The 24,174-nt window shown below is 49.2% G+C and overlaps 1 protein-coding gene across 1 annotated transcript in view; it reads right to left on the reverse strand.

The window, feature by feature from the left end:
* Positions 1-216: 216 nt before the first annotated feature.
* The window catches only part of CLIC6 (chloride intracellular channel 6), a 42,569-nt gene continuing 18,611 nt past the window's right edge, over positions 217-24,174 (reverse strand). Inside the window, 5 exon segments of the mRNA XM_042956873.1 lie at positions 217-505; positions 6,539-6,720; positions 7,292-7,398; positions 7,970-8,095; positions 8,658-8,767. Of these exon segments, the coding sequence (XP_042812807.1) occupies positions 344-505; positions 6,539-6,720; positions 7,292-7,398; positions 7,970-8,095; positions 8,658-8,767 (687 nt within the window). The 3' untranslated portion in view covers positions 217-343.

Consider the following 24,174-nt stretch of genomic DNA (forward strand, 5'->3'; position numbering starts at 1 on the left):
GTTATTAAAATATGGGCACGACGGCTATTGGAAGGAAAACAAAAGACCACTCACAAAGAATACATTCTTTTTTTTTTTTAATTTTTGTAAATGTTTATTTTTGAGAGAGAGACCGACAGAGAGTGAGTGGGGGAGGAGCAGAGAGAGGGGGAGACACAGAATTCGAAGCAGGCTCCAGGCTCCGAGCGGTCAGCACGGAGCCCGACCCGCGAACCGTGAGATCGTGACCCGAGCCGAAGTCGGACGCTCAACCGACTGAGCCACCCAGGCGCCCCACAAAGAATACATTCTCATCACAGCCTAGCTCGTACCACTGAGAAATAAGACAGAAAACACTCTAGCTTCACTTCATTCTTTTTGCAACATCTGAATATGCACGTTCAATCTCCTGGTCGGCTGGACACGTATTCATGAACTCGTCCCTGGCATAAGCATTGTTCAAGTATCTCCAGATGCCAGTCATTTCAGAAGGAAATTCAAAATCTCTGTATCTCTTGGCCACGATCTGAAAATCAAGAGGAAATAATCAGCAAAGGAAAAACCCACTAGCGTAGGCCATCAGATCGGACAATCCATTCTTTTGAGGTGTGTGATGTATTCGCTTTCTCGAGTCCCGACGCATTCTTCCTAAAGCCAGTCAGGTTACCCCAAATTACACGTCAACCTTGCATAGGGCATACAGGGGATGGGGAAGCTCATGAAAGTACTGGGCTCAAAACAGCGACTCCACACAGCCCCGCCCACCCATTTATCCCAGATGAATTGGGATCCACTGGTATGAATTCGGTCTCTCCTCTGGTGGACTTCTCCTCGTGTTGCTGGCAGTTTTGACTTTGTGTGTTCTGCTTGCTGTGTTATTTGGTGCCTAAAGATTCGTGAAGATCTTCCCTTTAGGTTGTGCCGGGATCACCGTGAAATGCTCTCTTTTTCCTACTTGCTGAGCCTCACCTCCTGAAATCCCAGATATCTGTGCATATTATTTCTGCAGATTTCCATCATTCTGTCACTGAACAGATCACCTCATTGTCAACAAATGGACACAAATCCTTGTCCTCCCGGAAATGGTAGATGTGACAACAGGGCAATTGAGAGTGAGCATCATGGGAACCACAACAGTGGGGGATGCTTCCTCTGGCTCCAGGGGCCCCGTTGGGGAATTCGCCACAAAGGAGGGTGATACTGTGGGAGACGCTATCAGTTAACCGGGGCCACTGTGACAAAGTACTACAACCTGGGTGGCTTAGAACAACAGAAGCTTCTTCTCTCACGCTCCTGGAGGCCAGAACTCCAAAATCAAGGAGTCAACAGGACACATTCCCTCCGGAAGTTCTAGGGAAAGGTCTCTTCTCTCCCCAGCTTCTGGTAGTTTCTCCCTCTGTGTGTCTCTGTGTCCAAATTACCCTTTTTTTTTTTTATAAGGACCCCAGTCCTATTGGATAGGGGTCCCACTCTACTCCACTATGACCTCATCTGAACGAATTACATCTCCGAAGAGACCATTTCCAAATAAGGTTATGTCCTGAGGTGCTGGGGATTCGGACTTCAACATATGAATGGGGGTGGGGGAGGCGGTGCAATTCATCCCCGAACAGGAACCCAGAGCCACAAAGGCCTGTTCTGCTGCCTTGCCTCCTGTTGCATTGGTTTCTGGGATGTGTGGATGAACTGAACATGGGACTTCACACAAATTAGAAGACCTTGGGACCTGATTATGCAGATTTTGCAGGCTAGAAGCCACTGATGCAGCAAAACAAGACCAGATGCCTGTCAGAAACCCTCCTCAATCGTTTAATATCTTGCTTCACTTCAACTTTAGGGATATTAACGTTAAGAATTCCTTGGGGCGCCTGGGTGGCTCAGTCGGTTAAGCATCCAACTTCAACTCAGGTCATGATCTCGTGATCTGTGAGTTTGAGCCGCGTGTCGGGCCCTGTGCTGACAGCTCAGAACCTGGAGCCTGCTTCGGATTCTGTGCCTCCCTCTCTCTCTGCCCCTCCCCCCGCTCATGCTCTCTCTCTCTCTCTCTCTCTCTCTCTCTGTCAAAAATAAACAAACATTAAAAAAAATCTATTTAAAAAGAATTCCTTTTACGTATTATTTTATTTATTACTCCTGGTTTATCTTTGCCTTTTTTTTTTATTTTAACAGTTTTTTAACGTTTATTTGCTTATTTTGAGAGAGAGAGAGAGAGGGAGCATGCACGCACACACACACACACACACACACACACGGGGGAGGGGCAGAGAGAGAGGGAGAGAGAGAATCCCAAGCAGGCTCCACGCTGCCAGCACAGAGCCTGATGCCGGGCTGCATCTCATGAACTGTGAGATCACAACCTGAGCCAAAGCCCGGAGACAGAAGCTTAACCGACTGAGCCACCCAGGCGCTCCTAATTTTTAACATTTCTGAGAAAGTTTTAAAAAAAAAATTTTTTTTTACATTTATTTTTGACAGAGACAGAGCACAAGTGGGGGAGGGGCAGAGAGAGAAGGAGACGCAGGATCCAGGCTCTGAGCTGTCAGCACAGAGCCTGACGCTGGGCTCGAACTCACGAACTGTGAGATCATGACCTGAGCCGAAGTCGGACGCTTAACCGACTGAGCCACCCAGGCGCCCCTCTGAGCAAGTTTTTTAAATGTCTGCCTCCTATAGAAGTGATCTTCTTTTTATGGTACATTTTCTGAATTTAATACTTTGTTTTCTGTCTTTTTGTGTTTATTTCTGTGTTTGTGTATGTTTCTTTTTCGGGTAACTTCGAAGCTTATGGTCTGTTTTAACTCTTCCTGTGGTTTCCTATATAACTTTATCGATTTTTTTTTTTTAATGAGTTCAAGCCCCACATCAGGCTCTATGCTGACAGCTCAGAGCCTGGAACCTGCTTCAGATTCTTTGTCTTCCTTTCTCTCTGCCCCTCCCCGACTTGTACTCTGTCTCTCTCCCTACATAGCTTTAAATAACAGAGATTCTCTATTTCTTGACTTGTCAAGTTTAGATGATATCTACTTACTCCTGATTATGACAAATAAGGAAATTAGTACAACTAAAGTTTTTCCTATTTCATCTTCCTTATCTCCCTTCCATTGGTTGTAAAAACATCCAAGTTTACTATGTTCTGATTCTGTTCAGTAACTATTATAACATTGTTTGGTCTTAGTTCTGTCTTTGGATTTAAATAGGTTCTATGTTTATCACCAACCCTTTTATACCACCCACCTTCTGTGTTCCAGGGTTCTTACTTTCAGTATCATTTTATTACTATATTCATCACAAAGAAACTTTATTTTAAAAAGAAAAAAAAAACAGCCCAGGAGTACTTAATTTGTTAAGACCAGAAGCCCAACTAAAAACAGTGTACCTGGATAGGAAATTCTTACATCATGCATTCTTTCCTTTAAGTCTCTGTAACTATTAAACCACTGTTTTCTGGTTTTGATGTGGTCATCAAGACATAAGAGGCAAGTCTGAATTTCTTCCCCCTGGAGACGGCTTTACTATTTATTACTAATATTACTGCTATTATTATTATTATTATTATTATTATTATGGTCTGGACACCCAGAGTGTCCTATCTGACCCCTAAAGTTCAGTAATTTATCAGGTATGTCATCGTGTGTTGATTATTCTGGACTATATTTTTCCAAACATGGCATGTTGTTTAAACTGAAGGTTCAGATCATCCTTTAGTTCAAAATAAATTTTCCCTTCTTCTTTTCTTTTCTTTCCTTTCCTTTTCTTTTTTTTTCCTTTTCCTGTTCTCTGGCTCCTGATTATATACATCTGGGAAATTGCTGAGCATTTTTATCCCTGTGCTTGTCCATTCAATTTTGGAAACTGTTCTAGGGCTTACCCTCCAGACCCCTGACGAATTTCTGCAATGTCTTGTTCTATGTCTTGCTACATGTAATGTACCTTATTTCTGAAGCTATTTTTTAAATTTTTTTTAACATTTATTTATTTTTGAGAGACAGAGACAGAGCGCAAGCAGGGGAGGAGCAGAGAGAGAGGGAGACACAGAATCTGAAGCAGACTCCAGGCTCCGAGCGGTCAGCACAGAGCCTGACGTGGGGCTCGAACTCACGGACCTCGAGATTGTGACCTGAGCCGAAGTCGGCTGCTCAACCAACTGAGCCATCCAGGCGCCCCCGGAGTTATCACTTCTTAAAAGTACTGTGGAGGGCAAAGAGAGTGAGACAGGGTAGCTGGAAGACCAATTTGGATGTTTACCCTCAAACACTCTCTCACCAAACACTGCTCTATGCGCTGCTCCACAGACAAATGAGGGTTAGGGTCAAGGTCAGAGTCAAGGTTAGAGTTAGGACACCCTCCACTCCGAGGCCCTCAGATTAGGCAGGAGGTCACCACGGCTAAAAAGAAAGCTCAGGAAATTTACAGTCCCTCTCTTGACGGGTTCCAGGACTGTTTCTTTCCTCTGCTCAGCAGCCAAAAGCACATTCCTTCTCTCCATCTCCTCTCCCTGTTCCTTCAGATTAGGGGACGGACGGCAGGACGCAAATATGGTGCCTCTGTACGGTTCCTCCTTCAACTCTGCCTCCCCGGAGGCCTCAGATGGAAAATGATCTGCATGGGGCTGTTTCCTGCTTCTCTTCTCATGGCCCCGGTCCTCAAAGAAGTCTGGGTTGGGCATTTCAAGACTGTACTATTTACTTTTAGAGAAATCTGAACTTCACGAAAGAGAGAAACCTGCCTCAGCCCTGTGACACCTCACACCGGACAACGTTTCTTAGTCTCTGAACTGGTATCCTGTCCTATTCCAGTTTTATGAAAGACGAAGCTTTGCTCTGTTTTTTCCTACTGCTTGTGTTGGGTTTTAAGAAGGAGAATAGATGAAAAATTCCTTTACTCTCTCATCTTTTATCATACATTCTTTTAGACGGAGTCTCATTTCCTTTCAGAAGGTATTCCATCCTGAAAGATTATTAAGCTATTTTGGTATTTTGGATGTCCAATGGCTTTGGAAGATTTGGCTCTCAGGTCAAATATTGGAGCCATGGACTGTTTTATTTGACTCTCAAGTTTACCCCTTTTCGTTCTACCAAAATCTAAAATCCTCTTTCCTCATAGGAGATGAACAAGTGGCAGTCAGTGCTGGACGGTCGGAGCATCTCTCCTGCTTCCCCCAACCTCCACGTACTGCTGTGAGACTACACTGGTCATGGCAATGACTACAACACGTTCGCTAAAGGGACTAAACCAAAACACGACTATGTAAATATCTGGTTGGAAACTGGCTCCCAAACAGAGGAGGTTTTGACGAGTTGAGATGCTTTCGTTACATTTTAGATGCTGGGGACCTGGCAAAGCTATTGAAGAAAACATTCACTTGAGGGCTCAGCCACGTCTTCAAGGCTGGGATTTCAAGTTGGTATCCCTCAAGCCCCACAAGGAAGAGAGAAGAAGGAAGAGAAATGGGACAAGAGTTGGGAAAGGAATCAGGAGGGAAGAAGAAATACAGGAAGGAAAGGCAAGACAACCAGGGGCAGCTGGTAGCCTACAGGAGCATCAGCACCACAGATTATGTGATCCTCATTTGTGGGTTTCTAACTGGCAATTACATGAGTTATTAAATTACAGGGTCCTTGACTCGTATCCCCCTCTTGCCCATCTCCCCCATCTTTATACCAAGGACCCAGGTTTGAACTTGAGGGGATTTTAATCATCAAGATGCCCCAGAACAAGGCTTGGGTTTCTTCCTGGGGCCTCTGAGGCTACTGAGGGTCAAGAACATTGCAGTGGCGATAATGATAATAACAACTGATGAGACGTGAAGGCTGGGGGCACTACTTAGAGACCACCATAACTCCAGAGGCCGGGTGTAGGGCCATCTACTTTGGAATCTCCGGGTCACCCCTAGAAGTTCTGATTTAGTAGACCAGAGGCTGGACTGGGGGATTTGCAATTCTAGAAAGCTCCCCAAATAATTCTTATGCCTACTAGTGGTGGAGAACCACTGGTCTAGGGAGACTTTAAACCCTAACATATATGACCCACAACGCTGATTTCCTGTTCAACTATCTGGCAAGACTGGATGCCAAATCTGGCAGAGGCCCGGCCAAGGAGCTGCTCCCTAGCTGTAGGGGGGTGATAATAAGAGCTGAGAAGACACGTCTCTGCCATCCCCCGACAGAACTGTTTCTATCACCAACAACTGAATTCACACTGCCGTGCTCCCAGATTCCATGCATTGTCTCCAAACCTCGAGCATTAAACGCCAGGTATAATCAATGTTGCCCTCAAGTTGCCCTCGTATAACTTTTCTTTAGGATGTGGGGGGAAGACTTGAAATGAGAAGCAGTGAGGATGGAGGGGTGGGGCCCAACTTCCCAGAAGTTTCTTGAGACTACCTAAAGCATATCTGAGAATATCCATGCATCTGACGTCTGGGATCTGACCGCCTCAAACAGAAACCAACGGACTCTTTAATTCAGGAGTCTGCCTTTTAGATTGTTTCAATGTCTGGCCGAAATAAAATAAGGCCCCATTCGCGTGTTCAGCAGCTACGGTAGGAGGAACGTCAAACCTTTATAATGTGGAGCTTGGGTAAGAGGTTACAGTCGGCTAACGTGAGCTCATCCCCATCCAGGAACTTCCTTCCAGAAACAACAACATCCTCAGTGCTGTAGGCATCTATTTCATCAGGCAGAGGGCTATTCAAGTAATCATCCAGCTTCTTCAAAGCCTTTAACAGGTTCTTTTCATAAACTAAAACAGAAAGGCCAAAAATGACCAAGATAAGCCAGCCGTATGAGTTAGGGTTACCTTTCTCTCGACATGAAACGAGGAGTTGATCTCCTCTCCCTCCCGACATGTGGCTGGGCCGCACTGGGGAATTGGGAGGGAAGGATGTGGACTTCTAAGATCTGAATAAAGGACTCACTCCTCCCTGGAAGATATTTCTGCTGTCTACACAACACTGCTCCTTCTAGAACTCATCCGTTTATTCAAAACTTTTTATGGGAGGCCCATAATGAGGTAAGCAGTGGCAGAAGCTTCATTGAAACGGATTCCCGCGGTCTGGCAGGGGAATTCCTGGCGGTGATTCTTTGCCCCTAAACTGATTGTTTTATTGGCTCCCAACCTCCAGGGGAAGCATTTGACCTCTTGAAACGCACCTGCAGATTCTACGTCGAAGGTGCTTTTTCCTGATTTCTAGACACAGGTCCCTACCCCCAGGGAAATCAGTCAGAATTCCCAGGACCTTAGAAGAAGCCACACCAGAGGCCGGGGGCACCCCAGGTGGAGAGCATTGAACAGGTTGACGGCAGGTACTCACTCTCGTTGGCATCCTTCTTGGTGTTTTTTATAAATGCCGAGAATTTGGCAAACACGTCATTTCCTGCAGAGTTAGATTCAGGGTGTTGGGTCCCCAGCTTAGGGTACCTTGAAAAATTCAGAATTGGAATAGCACAGATAACAGGGGGGCGGCAAACATGTCTTTCTCTGAGTGGATATAAAAGTGAAAAACCTTCCCCCTCGGATGGTTTTCTAATCTCTTTGTGTGCAAGGTGTGGCAGCAGCGCAGTCCGGGGAGAAGGCCTTTGCTGTTCTCCCGGGACACGGCCGCCCACCCGGCACCTCCAACTGCGCTAGAAGATTCCCTTCTAGATCCGGCGCCCCGCGACAGCACACGCTAACGTGCACTCCTTCCCCTCCCAGCCGCAGACCTAAGAAGTGGCCAACCCGTGTGACATCGGCCCGCCTCCTCCCCGCTTCCGGCTGCCAAACCCTAATTGCCCCACCGCAGGTGCAAACGAAGCAGAGAGACCCGGGCCACCGTCGCCCGAGGCTTCCTCTCTTGCTGCGTGTTCTGAGGCACACCGCGGCACGGCTAAGGAAGGACGGACGTACCACGGCCGCAGAAAACCAAATACACGAAGCCACGAGTTTCAGGCTTGTCTGCGCAGGGCCAAAGGGACGATCAGATGGTGAATGCTGGTTTTATGAGGCCTACCTCGGGGGAGCTAATTTCTCCTCTAAGAACTCCTCGATCTTATTCACATCCGTCTTGACTTCACCATCAAAAGTCATAAAGGGAGGGTTTGTTCCGGGGGCTAGGTTCTGGAGGTCTGCGGGTTTCCTGGTGGGGGGGGAGGGGGGGGAGGGGAGCGGCAGCTTTTGTGAACGGTCGCCAAGGTTTGAATTCGTTCCCCCAAAGCCTAGCCGCGTCCTCCCCAGTTTACGAGGAGCAGCCCTTGAGAAGTTCAAGGGAGACCATGGGTTCCCAAGACGTCCTACCGACAGTGAAAGCGTGGCTCTTGTCTGGGCGCAGAGGTAAGAAAGCCAACTCTCCCCCGTGGGTCACAGGAGAGCTGCTCACACGGGCTTTGGAGAGGTGCTCAGCTGACCAGGAGCTTGGGGAGCAGGTTCCTTAACGGTGCCCCCAACTCCTCCCTGGTTATGTCTGAGCGGGTCCTGTAATTACTGACGAGCCCACACCCGGGCTTCAGTTCGGGGCCCCGACGTGGATGGACGCCCCGAGATGTCACCTGTAGGCTCTAGGAGTGTGTGAGTGCGGGGCGTGTGTGGGGGTTATGGGGGCGTGGGGTGTGAGTGGGTGGGAAGACGTGCGCGGGGGCGGGGGGGGGGTGGGGAGGGGACGTGGCTGGGCCAGTCTCAACAACGTGGAAACCTCCTCTTACCTCTTCAGGTCCACTGTGGTCACGTTGAATATAACGCCCTTTAGCCAGAGAATCATGAAGAGGCGCTGGGAAAAGGGGCAATTCCCAATACTCTCGCCATCGTAGCCAGCCTAGGCGGGAAAAGAAATCGTTATCAGAGCGAGGCTCACAATTCTAAGTGCCAGATTCCTCAAGGCATGGCGCAAACCCGTTACAAACTTGCGTTGCTGGTCACGACACTGCCACTACCCTTTCGGGGCCATTTCACTCAGCCTCTGAGCCAGTCGGCCACCCCCTCGGGGTGAAGTCGAACAGGCATCACGGAGCCTTTCCTTCTTCCTTCCCGCCGCTCACCCCTTCCTGCCACACTGGGCCTCTGAGCAGCACGGTTCCCACAGGGAAGGACAGGCAGGCGGGAACTCTCCTTGTCACCAAAGGTGCAAAGGAAAGACGTGCTCTTTCCAGGATGCTCCAGCTTGGAAACACGCCAGCAGACTCTCCCCCCGAGACACCATCCCTCCTGGACACTGTCACACCTTGATGTCCCCTCCTCTGGCTCATGGGGTGGCAGAAACATGGGAAGCATTCGTACTGAGAAGGTGTTGAGGGCGGGGCGGCCGCTCCCCGGTGACCCAGAGCAGGTCACACCCACACACGCCTCTCCCACACACAGGCAGACACATCCGGAACGCACGTCCTCCTCCTCGTGGGCTCGTGGCCGAGAAGGAAGGCACGGGGGTTGGAGAAGACAGAGGAGACGCCCGGCTACCCAAGCCCTGGGAAACGGAGGGCTAGAAGCAAGGCCAACAAAGGAAGGTCCAAAACCCTTCTGTCTCCTGCCATCTTTCCCCACCAGGCCGCACGTCTCTGACCAGCTCGTGGCGCTAACAAAATCCTGCTGGAAAAGGCAAGGAGGTGGCTTCGCCGTACTCCTCACATCTCCAGACCGCAAGCACTGCACCCAGCCAGACCTCGGTGACACAGCCACGGTCAATCCGAGAGGCCCATCCCTGCCACGCGCATTAAGAGAAGGTGGAGGAGACCCCACTGTGTCTGCAACCTGCGTCCCAGGAGGATTCGAGGCAGGAAGTGAGCTGCTGGCCCGGGGACTGAAGAAAGGGAAAGGGAGACTCGAGAAGACCGGACCTTCGGAGAGGTGGGGTGCTTAAGTCACCCGGAGGGGTTGCTAATAACCACATGTCCCGAGAAATCAAGAGGGGAAGAGACCCCCAATTTTCAATCAAAGATCGGCCCCGTTACGAAACCCAAACGGGCCAATAAGCACATGAAAATGTTCCTAACATGTTTAGGCAACAGAGCGACGCAAAGCAAAGCCACGGAGGGACGGGGCCACACAAATGGCCAAAATGGGAACGGCCAAAATGGAAAGGTCTGACGCCACCAAGTGTGGACAAGGGTGCAGAGCAACTGACCCGCCATTCACTGCTGCCCAGAGTGCAAACAGCACAACTACCTTGGAGAAGTGTTTGGCACTAATCTCCCAACATTAAGTAAGCGTAAACGCGACGACCCAGCGATTCTACTCCCAACGGAGCCGAGTACTGATGGGCACGAGGGACTCACAGGAATGTTCTTAGCAGCTTTGGTAGAACAGCCAAAACCTGAAAACAGGCCGGATGCCATCAAGAGTAGAACGAGTAAGGGCGCCTGGGTGGCTCAGTCGGTTAAGCGTCTGCCTGCGGCTCAGGTCACGATCCCGAAGTCCGTGAGTTCGGGCCCCGAGTCAGGCTCTGTGCTGACAGCTTGGAGCCCGGAGCCTATTTCCGATTCTGCGTCTCCCTCTCTCTCTGCCCCTCCCCCGCTCACACTCTGTCTGTCTCTCTCTCTCTCTCAAAAATAAATAAACATTCATAAGTAAATAAAAGACAGAAATACTTTTTAAAAAGCACAGAAAAAAATAAAAGACAGAAATACTAAAAAATATCTGTATACTACAACTTATCCATTCGTTGTAGATAAGCTGTAGTATATTCGTACAATAGGACGCTACATCACAACGGGGAAAATTCAGCCATTAGTATAAGCAACAATGTGAATGAATCCCATATACATAGTGTTGAGAGGAAGAAAGCCGACTCAAAGGAGCTCAGATACAGGCAAGCTTCTCTAGATGACGGGAGTGAGAAGAGCGGCTGTCCCTGGAGGGGACTCTCATCTGGGAGGGATAGGAGGGCGACTTCGCAGTGCCGGAAATGTCCTGCATCTCGAAGGCGGTGGTGGCTACATGGGTGTATTGAAGTGGCAGAGTCTCGTTTTCTTTTTCTTTTTTTAATTTACCTCCAAGTTAGTTAGCATATGGTGCGATAACGATTTCAGGAGTAAAATCCAATGATTCATCCCTTACACGTAAAACCCAGTGCTCATCCCAACAAATGCCCTGCTTAATGCTCCTTACCCATTTGGCCCATCCCTCCACCCACAACCCCTCCAGCAACCCTCAGTTGGTTCTCTGTATTTAAGAGTCTCTTATGCTTTGTCACCCTCCCTGTTTTTATGTTATTTTTGCTTCCCTTCCATTCTGTTTGTCTGTTTTGTATCTTAAATTCCACACATGAGTGAAGTTACATGATATCTGTCTTTCTCTGGCTAATTTCACTGAGCAGAATACTTTCCAGTTCCATCCGCGTTGTTGCAAACGGCAAGATTTCCTTCTCTTTGATTTCACGTGGCGGAGCCTTAACATAGGGTTACTTGACTGCATGCGTTACTTCAACAGTTATTTTTTTTAAGTAAAAATATTAATTAAAAAAATTGCAGAGGGTTGGAGTCAGTAAGTCTTGCCTGGGGCCTGGGAAAATATGAATTCCTAACAAGCTCGCCCAAGATGATGTCATGCTGGTGGCCAGGGATCCATGAAGGCGGACATCGTGCCCGTAAAACGGCACCAACAGACTCAGAGCACTGAATTCAGAGTCCCCTAAGCTCCAAGCACTCTCTTCACACCTGTCCACCCCCTGCACTCTCCCTCCCCCTCTGGGCATGTGCTGGCCTGTCCACCTATGAGGGAAAAGAGGCTGGGGCTCCCCTACCTGGAGCCTGAAGCTTCGGGAGCTGGAGGGGTGGTGAGGTGGCCGGTCAGGACACCCCCATCGAGTGGTCATTGCAAGTCCCCAGCAGGTGGGCCCTGAAACAGCACCCTGCTGGACCGCCTTCCCTGCCTCAGGGCCCCCCCCCCCCCCGACCAAGGCCATTTTGAAGGCCAACCCAGCCCCTCCTCACTCTGTTCTGGAGCAAGACGAGCGAGCAGAGCTGAGTTACATAAACCCCCAGCGGCTCGCTGCAAGGACCTCTTAAATCATGGCGCTTTCTTTCTTCACCACTGCAGGTTTGGGCAGAATCAAGCCAACGGGGGGGCGGGGACATGAAATCACAAGGACACAGAGCCACATATTTTGGCCAGTCCTGACTCGCTGGCAGCTTCTAAACCTCTTATTTTTATAGTGGTTACAGTAAGCACAGTAAAGTCTAAGATAAGTTCTGTGGAGTGGGGTAACCGTCTCCTTTCTCTCTCTCCCTTGTCTCTCTAACCTCGGAGATCCTGTTATAACTCATCCTGAATGCGGCAAAATCCCTGCTGAGCCCGTGCGTCTCTGCCGTCACTGGTGCGTGGACGCAGCTCACCTTGACAAAGAACTCCAAGTCTGGGAACAGGCCGGTCTGCACCAGGCTGCCTTCTGCCGCGGCAGAATTCCATCGCCCGGGTCTCTGCCTAGCTCCGTCTCTCCATTGTCCCCAGCTCAGGTCGGCGTTTCCTCCCGCCCCCGAAATTGTCCTTCCGGCCACCTCCTTCTTCAGGAAGAGTAAAGGGATCAGAAGCGATAATACATTCTTTAAAAGTAAAACCTGGGGCGCCTGGGTGGCTCGGTCGGCTGAGCGTCCGACTTCGGCTCAGGTCATGATCTCGCGGTCCATGAGTTCGAGCCCCGAGTCGGGCTCTGTGCTGATGGCTCAGAGCCTGGAGCCTGTTTCGGATTCTGTGTCTCCCTCTCTCTCTGCCCCTCCCCCACTCATATTCTCTCTCTCTCTCTCTCTCTCAAATAAAATTAAAACATCCAAAAAAAAAAAAAAGTAAAACCTGCCTTTGTCACCTAGCTCTGCACACACAGAAACCTGGTAACAGGTTCCTTTCTAGAACTGCACAAACTTAAGAGAGACATGTGGCTGGGGGAGGGCGGGGAGGGGGGGGGCAGCGGCCTGCAGGCCACGGGGCCCAGAGCTTGGAAGGCAGTGAGGAAAGCCACAAGTGCACTCTGCCCCCCCCACCACCCCCGTGTGACCTCCAAACAGGACTGTCACAAGCCAGCACGGCTAGTGAACTGGAAGCTGCCAATTGTTCTAGAGAATCAGCCAGCTGCCAACACAGGATTTACATAGGCAGGGGCGTCTCATCTTAAATGGCTCTGAAAACACTTCCCTGTCTCGGTCAGTCGTAAATGAAGGGGGTCACGGGAACGTGGTGGGAGTTCCCAAGATGCCTTGCTGCCTGGCTTGATTACTTTAATGTGCTTCAGTGCTGGGACGCGCCAACCAAAATCAAGGCGGAGACAGGCCATCTTCACAGCCCGGGATTGAGCAACACTGGGAGGAGCCCTGGGTCGTCTTGGTCAAGTTCATTAACCAGACGCGATGATGGGATAAATCCTCGTACGGTAGGAGTGAATAAGTGACGGTCACCGTAATTGGGACGTGTTACGGTCTAAAGTTCTATTTTCCGTTGCTGATCATTCTCTCGGGCTAATTACACTCTGGGCAAAAAAAAAAAAAATGTCTCAGCAGGGTTTCTCGGCCCGCAGGGGGAAATTCTTGTACGTATACGTTTCTGATAAAAATCAGGTGAAGCAGCTTGAGAGATTGGAGTGTCTTGTTTCCAGGGAAGACCCAGGCACCCGGACAACCCAGGATGGCACATCTGTCTTTCAAACGCGACTTTCCCGAGCACCTGTGATGGGAATTCTCGAAAGGAAGACATTAATGCCGCTGACACGTGCCGAGAAGTTCCTGCGGCCTTGAGAATTTCTGTAATTCTGCGGGTCCTGGCCTGCGCCCGCCTCCCTGGCACAGAGCCCCTCCGGGCTTGAGGCGGAAGGGTCTAGATGACACTCAAAATCCCTCCTCACCTCAGGCCTCTTCAAATTAGAACCTCTCCCACATACCCTGTGCACGTTCAGAATCTGTGGGGAATAAAGACATTTTTGTTTGTTTGTTTCAAATTTCCTTCCACTGCTTTTTGCTTCCAGCAAATGACCTCTCTGGTGTTGCATTGGGGTTGCATGTAAGGGACACCCTCCCCACCCCCACCTTCCACTAAAGTGACTCCTGCCCGGCCACCGCCTTTAAGGGACCAAATGGACTCCTGGCATCCTGGTCCAGACCTGACACGGGGGTGACACCCCTTCAAGGTATTGTTAGTAGCTCCTCAGCACCCGCCCTCTCCTTTCCTCCAGAGCAGGCCACACACCCACTACCTTGATTCTCTATTTGGCTCTAGCTTCCTTTTTTTTTTTTTTTTGAGATTTCGTTTGAGTTTTAAGCAATCTCTACACCCAGCACGGGGCTCAAACTCACCACCCTGAGATCAAGAGTCACATGCTCCACTGACTGAGCCAGCCGGCCACCCCTGGCTCTACCTTCTTTCTAGAAAATTCTCTGTGGACCTAAACGTTAAACACCTTCTGTAGAGTAAGCACTTTCCCTACTCTACCCAAATGTAATGAAAGACACTTGGGGCAAACAGGGAGAAGGTAGAGGAAGAGATTAAATCAGTAATATTCTAATTGTCCCTGTTCTGACGGCCGGCTTTCGACCAAAGAGGGCAGGATGAGCATCCTGTGTGCAGGGAGGTATGCCAGTCCCTGCAGGAAACCAGGAGGGATTTGGGGGCGAACAGCTCATGGGGCTCCGTCACAGGGATTTGGAGAAAAGCAGTGAGTAATGACGGGCTGTTCTGTTTCCAGCGTTCCGGAGGAACTTCGGCGGAACACAAACAGTAGTTGACCAGAGGAGGCAGGGGTCAGAAGGCAGAGTGTGAGTGGGAGGCCGTGGGCAGCCACCTGATCCTCTGAGAAGAACAGTGTGGTCGAAGGGATGGGCGGGGACTCTCTTCTGGTGGCAGCTGACCCCAGCGGAAGGCCGGACATGGCATCGCCAGAGAGAAAGAGCCAGAAGCACCAACCGTGGGAGTGGGTGACTGCTCCCCGTGCCACCCAGCCTATGCCCACCCTGTCTGCACCGAGGCCTGCCATTTGGAGGGCTGGGGACACTGTCCCCTCCCAGGGAGAAAGCCTTGTGGGAAATGGTACAAAATCAGGTGTCCCACTGGGTCTTTTCCTGCTCCCATTTGGAAGTCGGGGAAGGGGGGGGACTAGGATCGCTCTAATCCTTGAAAAGGGGGGTGTGTGGAGTCAGAGACCCATCCTCACTCCCCGACAGAGTTCCTGACATGCAGTAAACACTAGAAAATGACTGGGGGTGCTGAGTCCAGTGGCTCCCGTACACCTGCAGCCTGGTCGGCTTCAGAAAGTGCCTCCCAGCCCCTCCCCGCTCACTTTTTTCTGAGCCAACTTTTCTGAACTTTTCCCTTCCAGAAGCTCCCAATTCTTCCTACTATGACATTACCCATGAAGAGGGACAGCTCAGGGGAGGGAAGAGAACAGAAGGGGGCTGGAGGCAGGGAGGTTGGGGGAGAGGGGGTGAGGGGGTAGGAGAGAGGGAGGGAGGGCCTGAGCTACGCTGTAAAGTCTTCCCCAAGGCTCTTGATCTAACGGTTTGACCTAAAATGTAATATTTAAATAGATCTGAGACTTTCTGATTTGAATACTCCCGTCAGTTACAAAACAAACAAACAAACAAACAAACAAAAGACAAAAAACTGTGTAGTTCTTTCCATTTGCCTGATAGTGGAAGTTTCTATTTTGAGGCAGTATGGCCAAGGGGAATGAGTGCAGCAGACCTTGGAGCCAGGGAGAGCCGCTGTGACCCACTCCCTGGCCGTGTGACCTTGGGCAATTCATGTGTTCTCCCTGAGCCTCAGTTTCTCCATTTTAAAAACGGGGATAAGGACGCCTATGCCTTGCAGGATCTTGGCGTGATACACTCGGGTCTCCCGGGCACCAATAAAGGCGGCTATTATTGTCATTATCATCTGCAGCATCAGCATTATTACTCCTCCAAACTGGGGCGCATCAGAACAGACAATTATGGAATTTAGGGAACTTTTTAACAAGGCTCAATTAGTGTGATTTTCATGCCAAACTGTATAGTCCTTAAAAAGCCACAGATATTTTTCCCTCCAAAAGTAACGCCTCCTCTATGTATTCCAAGTGAAAATTAACAACTGAGGTCGTTTTCTTAATTGCAAAAGCAAACACATCTTCAGCCAGGATGCAAAAGGGCTGGCATGCATGTCTTGGGGAGTTACCTCTTGGGGAAAGGTCCAGAGGAAAGAACATCTGGAGAGCTGTGCTCGCCCTGACCGAGGGCAGGGCCGACAAGCCCAAGGGAACAGTCTTTTCTAGAAACGACACCAAAGGTCTCTGCTTGTAACAGCTAAAGCCGATCTCCTTTCTGACTTTTGCAGTTGGCACTAAGGAAACGAGAGCACTGCCAGCTGTCTTTCGTCCACTGTCACCGGGAGAGAGTGAATTCCACACTGTGGAAGAATCCCCACCAGGATTTGAAGTCCCACACGCTAGAGCTGCAGATCAAATGAGGAAAAATTATTACAACCAAGTAGGAGAGAAACAAATGAGCCTATCACTTCCTTGTCGAACGAGAATGTTTTTGAAGGAAAAGTCTTCCAAAATCAGATGTTTTTTCAAAACTGGTAAGAGCAAATACTCATTGAACACCTGCTCCGATTTTAAATATGGTTCTAAACCATTTACAGCCATTATCGGATTGAATCCTCTCAAATTCCTGTAAGATGCCTACTTACTACTCCCATTTTTCAGATGGAGGAAACTGAGGCTCAGAGAGGCTAAGTCACTTGCCCTAAGACATAGACAAGATTAGGTGAACAAAGATTTCTCTTATTCTCCCAAACTGGATCCAGGCAATGGTCCCAAACGTCTTTCCCGGTCCTCAAGATGGAAACCCAGTCTTTCCTACCCTTTATCTGAACACCAGTCTGTCCCCCAGCACAGCGATGGCTCCTCCTTTGCAATCACTCCTGCCTTGGTCTCAGAGCCTCCCACCCAAATTCCTGCAGCAGTCTCCTGCTGGTCTGTCAGCCTAAGGATCCTAGCCCCTCTGATCTTTTCTATCTCCAGAACCACCCAGACAAGATGCCATTTTCCTTAGATCTTAGATCACGCTGCTGGAATGTTGTTCAAATGCAAATTCACATTACAGTGCTCTCCCAGCAGTGTGACCAAGGCAAAGTACCCAACCTCTTGCAGCTCGGTCTTCATTTACAACGTAAGGATAACAGTACCTACCTCTTCAGGTTGGGTGAGAATTAATTACATGTTACAGAGAACAATGCCTGACAAACGGAAACTTTCCATCATCGGTTGCCCCTTCCCTCCTTCCTTCTTTCTTCTCCTTTTGTGAACCTGAATAAAAGAAACCTTAAAGTTCTCATGCCAGGGAGCCTGGGTGGCTCAGTCCAGTAAGTATCAACTCTTGATTTAGGCTCGGGTCATGACCTCAAGGTTCATGAGTTTGAGCCCCACATCAGGCTCTGCACTGATCCTGTGGAGCCTGCTTGGGATTCTCTCTCTCCCTCTCTCTCTCTGTCCCTCTCAAAAGAAGCCAGCTTTACTAACTCAGCAGGAGAAGATTTTCTCTCGACCCTGCAACAGCCCAGCCAATGAGAAACTGCCACAACTCAGCCAATGAGAGACTGCCACAACTCAGCCAATGAGAAACCGTCACCGCCCAGAACTCTCACTTTTCTCCAATAGAATTTCGCTCAAAGCAGTCCCTCGCAAGTCCCTCCTCTTTCTCTCTAACCTAGTGTTCCTTTCCTTTGTTCTCCAGACTCACCCGAGGTTTTGCCATAGCTTGCATGTCCCAAATCGCAATCCCTCTGCCATTCCCGAATACACCCATTTTACTGGTGAAATAACTGGCTGTTTTGAGTTCAAGGCTGGCACTTTCCACTGTCTAACATACCAGTCAAGCTAATCACTCTCCTCAAATGCTGTTCTCTCTCTGGCCAACTGCCGTGTTCTTAATTATCCCATGTCACCCTCCCACAATACCTTTTGTCCACCTGCTCCTGCCTCCCCACAGGTAGGGACTCCCTTTCTCTGACTCTCTGCTGGGCATTTCTTTGGCCCTCTGCTGAATTCTGCTCCCAGGGGAGTCAGTTCTGCCCGGCTGAGCACCAGATTATTTACCGATTGCTTCCTGTGGGTTTGCATTCCTTCGGGCGGACCCTGTCAGCCTCCTGAGCACAACAGGTGGTTGACTGGCCCCTTGCAGTGTCTGTGACACTGTTCCTGTTCTGCCTACTCCCCCGCCAGCGTCCACAGCATAGAGCCAGGCCTGTGGAAGGCACTTCATAAAAACTCACCTCTGCTTCAGCACGGAGCCCGCTTTGGATCCTCTGTCCCCCTCTCTCCTGTCCCCCCCCAATCTCTCTCTCTCTCAGAAACACTAAAAAAAAAAAACCACAAAAACTCGCATGGTGGAGCAAACGGCCACTGTCCTCCGAAGTTCTAGCAAACTCCTCATCCCCTGCAGTTCCTTTAAAGACAGCGAAACCACTCCTTCTCCCCGAGAACACCCACCCACGGGGCCAGCAGCGCAGCCAGCCTCCTCTGTCCTCAAGCATCTCCCCCCAGACTGCCTGTCACCGGGCTCCCTTCCCCACCCACCCAAAATGACGATCTCTGGGTCACAAACTCCTCCTGGTGTCCCCAGGACTGCCCTGATTTTCAAACTGGAAATTCAGCACCATCACACACACCCCCCCCCACCCCCGCCTCCAAGCCCTAGGCGGGCTGGAACAGCTGGTCACCATACTCTGTGCCCAGATGAGAACCTTTTTTTTTTTTTAGGGGGAGGAACAACATTATAAATGTCCTCACAGATTGTCTAGAGGCAGGGCTTTGCTCCTCCCTAGGCAGAACATCAGCAGAGGTTGATGTAATCAACCGCTCAGATTAGGTAGCTGATACCTTGAAATCTTGCAACTATAAGGTCCTTGGAAGAGTGAACAGATAAACAGGGGCTGAGGCCTGCAAGGGTGGGGGGAGGAGGCGGGAACTACCACGAGCCTGGCCAACTCACCAAGTTCTGCAGAGCCCGCTACTCTAGGAGCAGGCTTTCCCCTCCCAGCTGTTAGGGCACCTTTGGGAAAGAGAAGCAGTTTAAAATCAGCGCTGGGGTTCGCGGGGCAAACCCACCCCCCGAACGGCCCACCTCTGGGCGGGAGGAACATTCTAGACCGAGCGGTACCACAGAAACGGGCCAGAAACCAGGATCTCCTCATCTGCAAATCCCTGCATCGCTCTCGACAAAGGCCACCATTTCTCTCTCATCCTCCATAGAACCCCTGGGATTAGAAGGAAAAGTAAGAACCTCCATCAAGCAGGGAAATCGCCCCAGTCTCCCCGAAGTCAGAAGCCCCTGGGGACAAAGTCCGGCGCGCTGGAGCGTCTGTCTCCTGGGATTTAGACTGGCCAGATCAGCACTGCCAGGAAGTGTTACCTGAGAATTTCTGTCCCACCTCTCCATCTCAAAAGAAGACACATAATTGAATGCGTTTTCTCAAAACAACTCGCCTGAGTCCTGAAGACGATCACAGATTGCAAATCTTTTCCCAGTGGCATCACGAACAGAGTGGCTGTGTTGCAAAGCAAAGATGCTGTTGGTAACAACTAACGTCAAGTTACGCTCTACCAGTCACTGTTCGAAACACTTGACTCGGATTAACTCAGTGCAAGCCCATTAGATGTAGAGCCTGACTTCGAGCCTATTAGATGTAGAGCCTGACTGCGAGCCTATTAGACGTAGGTCCTATTACTATCTCCATTGACAGGTGAGAAAACTAAGACTCAGAGAGGTACAGTAACTTGCCCAAGGCCACACAGCAGGATCTGAGCTCTCCACCCCCCACCCCCCACCCCCCACCCCACCCCCCCGCCGCGAGTCGGCCAGAGTTCGTCCTCGGCTACCCACTCTGGACACTGGCCTCTGTTTAAGTGGAGCTCCAGCAAAGTCTTTCCTCAGAGTAAAGGTCTGCCTGTTAGTTTTACCCCATCTCCCTTCAGTAAGCATTGGGGGTGGTTCAAGGGAATCCATAAGAAGAAGAAAATGCACAGTAGAAATGCAAGGGACAAACTGTGGTCGGGACAGAAAATGGAGCTGGGTTAAGGCTATCAGAAATGCATGCCCTGGGAGCACCTGGGTGGCTCAGTCAGTTGAGCAGCTGACTTCAGCTCAGGTCATGAGTTTGAGCCCCGCATCGGATTTTAGGACCTGCCTTTTCAAAAGCCCCCTGTAACATCACGCTGTGGAACAACTTTAGGAGGCTGACAGCGCCCCCTCGTGGTCTTAAGAGGCACATTAGGACTGTCCACCTCCACATTCAGACGTGCCCGCCATCCATCCCTAACTAGGTGCTGATGGACAATGTCACAGGTTAGTTTTTAGCTCCTGTAGGGGACTTAACCTTCCCGATCTGCCAGACGCTCAGGGTTTTCCGGCTACCTGGATTTTTTTATTTTAAAACGGGTAAAGTCCTGGGGCATCCGGGTGGCTCCGTCGATTGAGTATCCAACTTCAGCTCAGGTCGTGATCTGGTGGTTCGTGAGTTCAAGTCCCACATCGGGCTCACCGCTGTCAGCCTGTCAGTGCAGAGCTTGGAGCCCACTTCAGGTCCTCTGTTCCCCCTCTCCCTCTCTGCCCTTCCCCTGCTTATGCTCTCTCTCTCTCTCTCCCTCAAAAAAAATTATAAATAAAACATCTTAAAAATTATTAAAAGAAAAAAACGGCAAAGTCCTGGATAAACTAGGATGCACTGGTCTCCCTACCCTTGAGTTCCCTCTTAGACCCCACATTAAAACCACCACCAAAGAGGGCACTGTCTTTCTGTCCTAGGCACTGCGACAGCCAGGCCCCAAACACAGTTGGGAGCTGAACGGTATGGCTTTTAAAAAGGCATCCAGACTTGAGATCAGCAGCAAAATTGTGTGTGCTTCGCTCATGTTAGGAAAACAACCATTTATGATTTGTAACGTATTTCTCGATTCTCACTGAAGAACAATGCAGAGAGGAGGGAGGAAGTACAGTGGGTAGGAGAGCAGAATGAAAAACAAAAAAAATCTAATTATCTCTAGCAGTCTCCTGATCCAGCTTTTCTCAATTTGCTCAGATTTCTGTAGCTCTTTTGCAAAAGCCTTTAGAAACAGGTAGCTTCCTGAAAAACAAAAAAGGTATTTGCTTTGTCTTTATTTTTCTTTGTCATGTCTATAAGTTTTAAGGAAGACAAAGGCCTAGAACTATTTACAGAGAAGAAAGTCTAGGGCCTCAGAGACACCAGTTGGTTTCAATGACCAACATATGAAAGCTCTATTGACCAGGACAGGGAAGGGGACTAGGCATTCGGTAGAATTCTGAACTAGCCAATTGATCAGAAGTATCTTAAGGGTCATGGAGAGAATTCTTGTGAGACAGAGTTTAGGATGAATGTGGATTTTAGGATGCTTTCCTTTTAATATTTCAAAGATGCCTGGGTGGCTCCTTCTGTTAAGCATCCGACTCTTGGCTTTGTCTCAGGTCGTGACCTCACGGTTCGTGAGATCGAGCCCCGCGTCAGGCCCTGCGCTGACGGTGTGGAGCCTGCTTGGAATGCTCTCTCACCCCCTCTCTCTCTCTCTCTCTCTCTCTCTCTCTCTCTCTTTCTGCCCTTCCCCCACTCATTGTGCTCTCTCTCTGCCTCTCTCTCTCTCTCTCAAAATAAAATAAACATTAGAAAAAAATTGCAAATTATGGCAGAGATCAGAAGCTTTGTGGTTACTCTTTCAGGTAGAAGGCGAAGGTTCACCTGTGCAGCATGATTTGTGACATCCAGAAGAGTTTACCTGGCCCCCAATGCCCACACCAGCCTTCCACAAAAGCCTAAATCTCAGAGAATTGTCTAGAAAAAAGCCACAGACTGTTAAGATAAGTGGTGGTGGTTACTTTTCTCTTCCCCAGGAGGGCACCAGCCCCAGCAACCACTGACCTTCCCACAAATGGACGCTATCCATTTCCTCATACACAACAGGAAAATGTCCACTTTGGTGACCCTTTCTGCACCTTCCTACAAGCGTTTGCTCAAGAGGCGAAACCAGATCAACACTCTTGTCTTGTTAAATGTCACTTTATAAAGTTATGCTTCTTAGATCTCCTTCCAAAAGGTTCGAGGCACTGGTGAGAAGCCATATTCATTATTACAGCCATAGCCCTACTACACAGCTAGAGTTATGAAGGATACTCACAATTTCGAATTAAGTCACTAGGGAAACGATGATGGAATATTAGTCAGCCATAAAAGAATGAGATCTTGCCACTTGCAACAACATGGATGGACCTAGAGGGTATCACGCTGAGTGAAATAAGTCAGACAGAGAAAGACGAACGCCACCTGATCTCACCGATGTGCAGAATCTAAAAAATGAAACAAATGAACAAACAAACAAGCAAAGCCAGACTTTTCAATACAGAGAACTCGTGGGCGAAACAGATGAAGGCGATTAAGAGATACGAACTTCCAGCCATAAAGTAAGTAAGTCCCAGAGATGAAAAGTACAGTGTAGGGAATAAGGTACGGGGACAGATAGTGACCACGCTTACCGTGGCGAGCACCGCGTAACGTACAGACTTGGTGAATCGCTATGTTGTACACCTGAAACTAACGTATATGTCAACTATATTTAAATACTTTTTTAAAAACATCTGGTATACTGCAAAATGGCAACCGAGGGTACTACGTAGGAGCCATTTCTAGGCATTAGGTAATCAGTTTCTCCTGCAGTTGTTGTGCCTAATGGGATGACGGATTATCCCCGCATGGCTCTGGAACTTCAGCAAGAATCGGAAACAAATGAACAGCTCCCAGCACAAAACACAACTTCTTGTAGAGGAGAGAGGTCATCGCCTAAGGCGCTATGGGACCCCAGGCCAGATCAAGGGTGTAATGGGATGGTATTTTTATTTCAGTGCAAATTTAGTCAACTCTGTCCTATATCTTTGTGGTTAATAAGAAACCCGAGCCACACCAACTTGCTCGTTTTTCCTGACCCACCCTGTTGTCCCACTGAGATCTGAAGGTAAGCCCGCATGACTAAATAGAAAGAAACCAAAGGCTTCGCAAGCTTTGGGCTCAAACCAGACTATCATTTGGCATTGGTGAGAGGAGACAGAAGAATCAACAGGGGGACCCCAAATCCCATCAGGTATAAATTAGCAAAGGTTGGCTTTAAGCTTCAAAAGCAAGAAAACCAAAGGCAGAGTCCAAAATACACACATTATACACACACACACACACACACACACACACACATATATAAATACACACACACACACACACACATATACATATACATACAGAGATACAGGGTTTATTAAAATGACGAAATGTTACTGGAACTATGCTCAGGAAGGTAACTACCCCAATTGTAACGATTAGATTTTATTTTGCATTTCCTTGCAGTCCCGGTGTGTTCCTTACAAGTTCCTAGGTCACAGAGAGCAAATGTGCCGAATTTTAAAGTTCTTTGTCAGTGAGCAGGGACACGCAGTACTGACTTGTAGATGTTCGCAATTTAAATGGGGAGATTTGGGGGCTTCAGACATTACAGAATTATCTGGAAGCGTTGCCTTTCCCCACTTCCTCATCGCTAGTCCCTCAGACTTGTATTCCGTGCCCTGGCCTGACCCACACAACAGGGAAGGCCTGTGGCTTAAGGCCAAGGGCACGAGTTTCTCTCCAGACAAGAGAAACAGCAAACAGGCTGGCCAAGGCTGAGACTAACGCCCTGGCTTTATTATAAGGAAGTCATTTCTGTGCCACATGCTTTTTTTGGCAAACATCCCCACCCTCACCACCCTCACCCCTGGGAAAAGAGAAGGAGGGGCATATACTATTTCAGGATTCCCTAACCATGACCCTTTCGCTCAAAAAAGGACAGTGAGCCAGAGATCAGCTTCACAGAGTGGTCCACAAACCGGCCCAGGAACAAACCATTCCGAGGCTCCTGTTTTCGAAAGGGGCAGTTATGGTAAGTGGCCGGGAAACTGGTGTCCCTAATTTGTTGCAAATCATCCTGTGGCCACAGCCATCCAATGTCAGGGTGATGAGTCACTTCATCTGCCCCGTGGAGACAGACATGCTGACACAAGAGGAGAGGCTGGGGTTTTCTAAAGATGGTCATATATGACCCTAAATCCAATATAGAATTGCCATATGTCAGGTTTACGTGGAGGGGCAAAGTAGGGCTTGGGAAACTGGAATTCAGAGAGGAGGCAACAAAATACGACTTTTGGTATAGAATAACTTGGAAAGAGTTCACACGAGGGTGCCCGT

This window comes from Panthera tigris, chromosome C2 (genome assembly GCF_018350195.1).
Source record: "Panthera tigris isolate Pti1 chromosome C2, P.tigris_Pti1_mat1.1, whole genome shotgun sequence".
Taxonomy (NCBI): domain Eukaryota; kingdom Metazoa; phylum Chordata; class Mammalia; order Carnivora; family Felidae; genus Panthera; species Panthera tigris.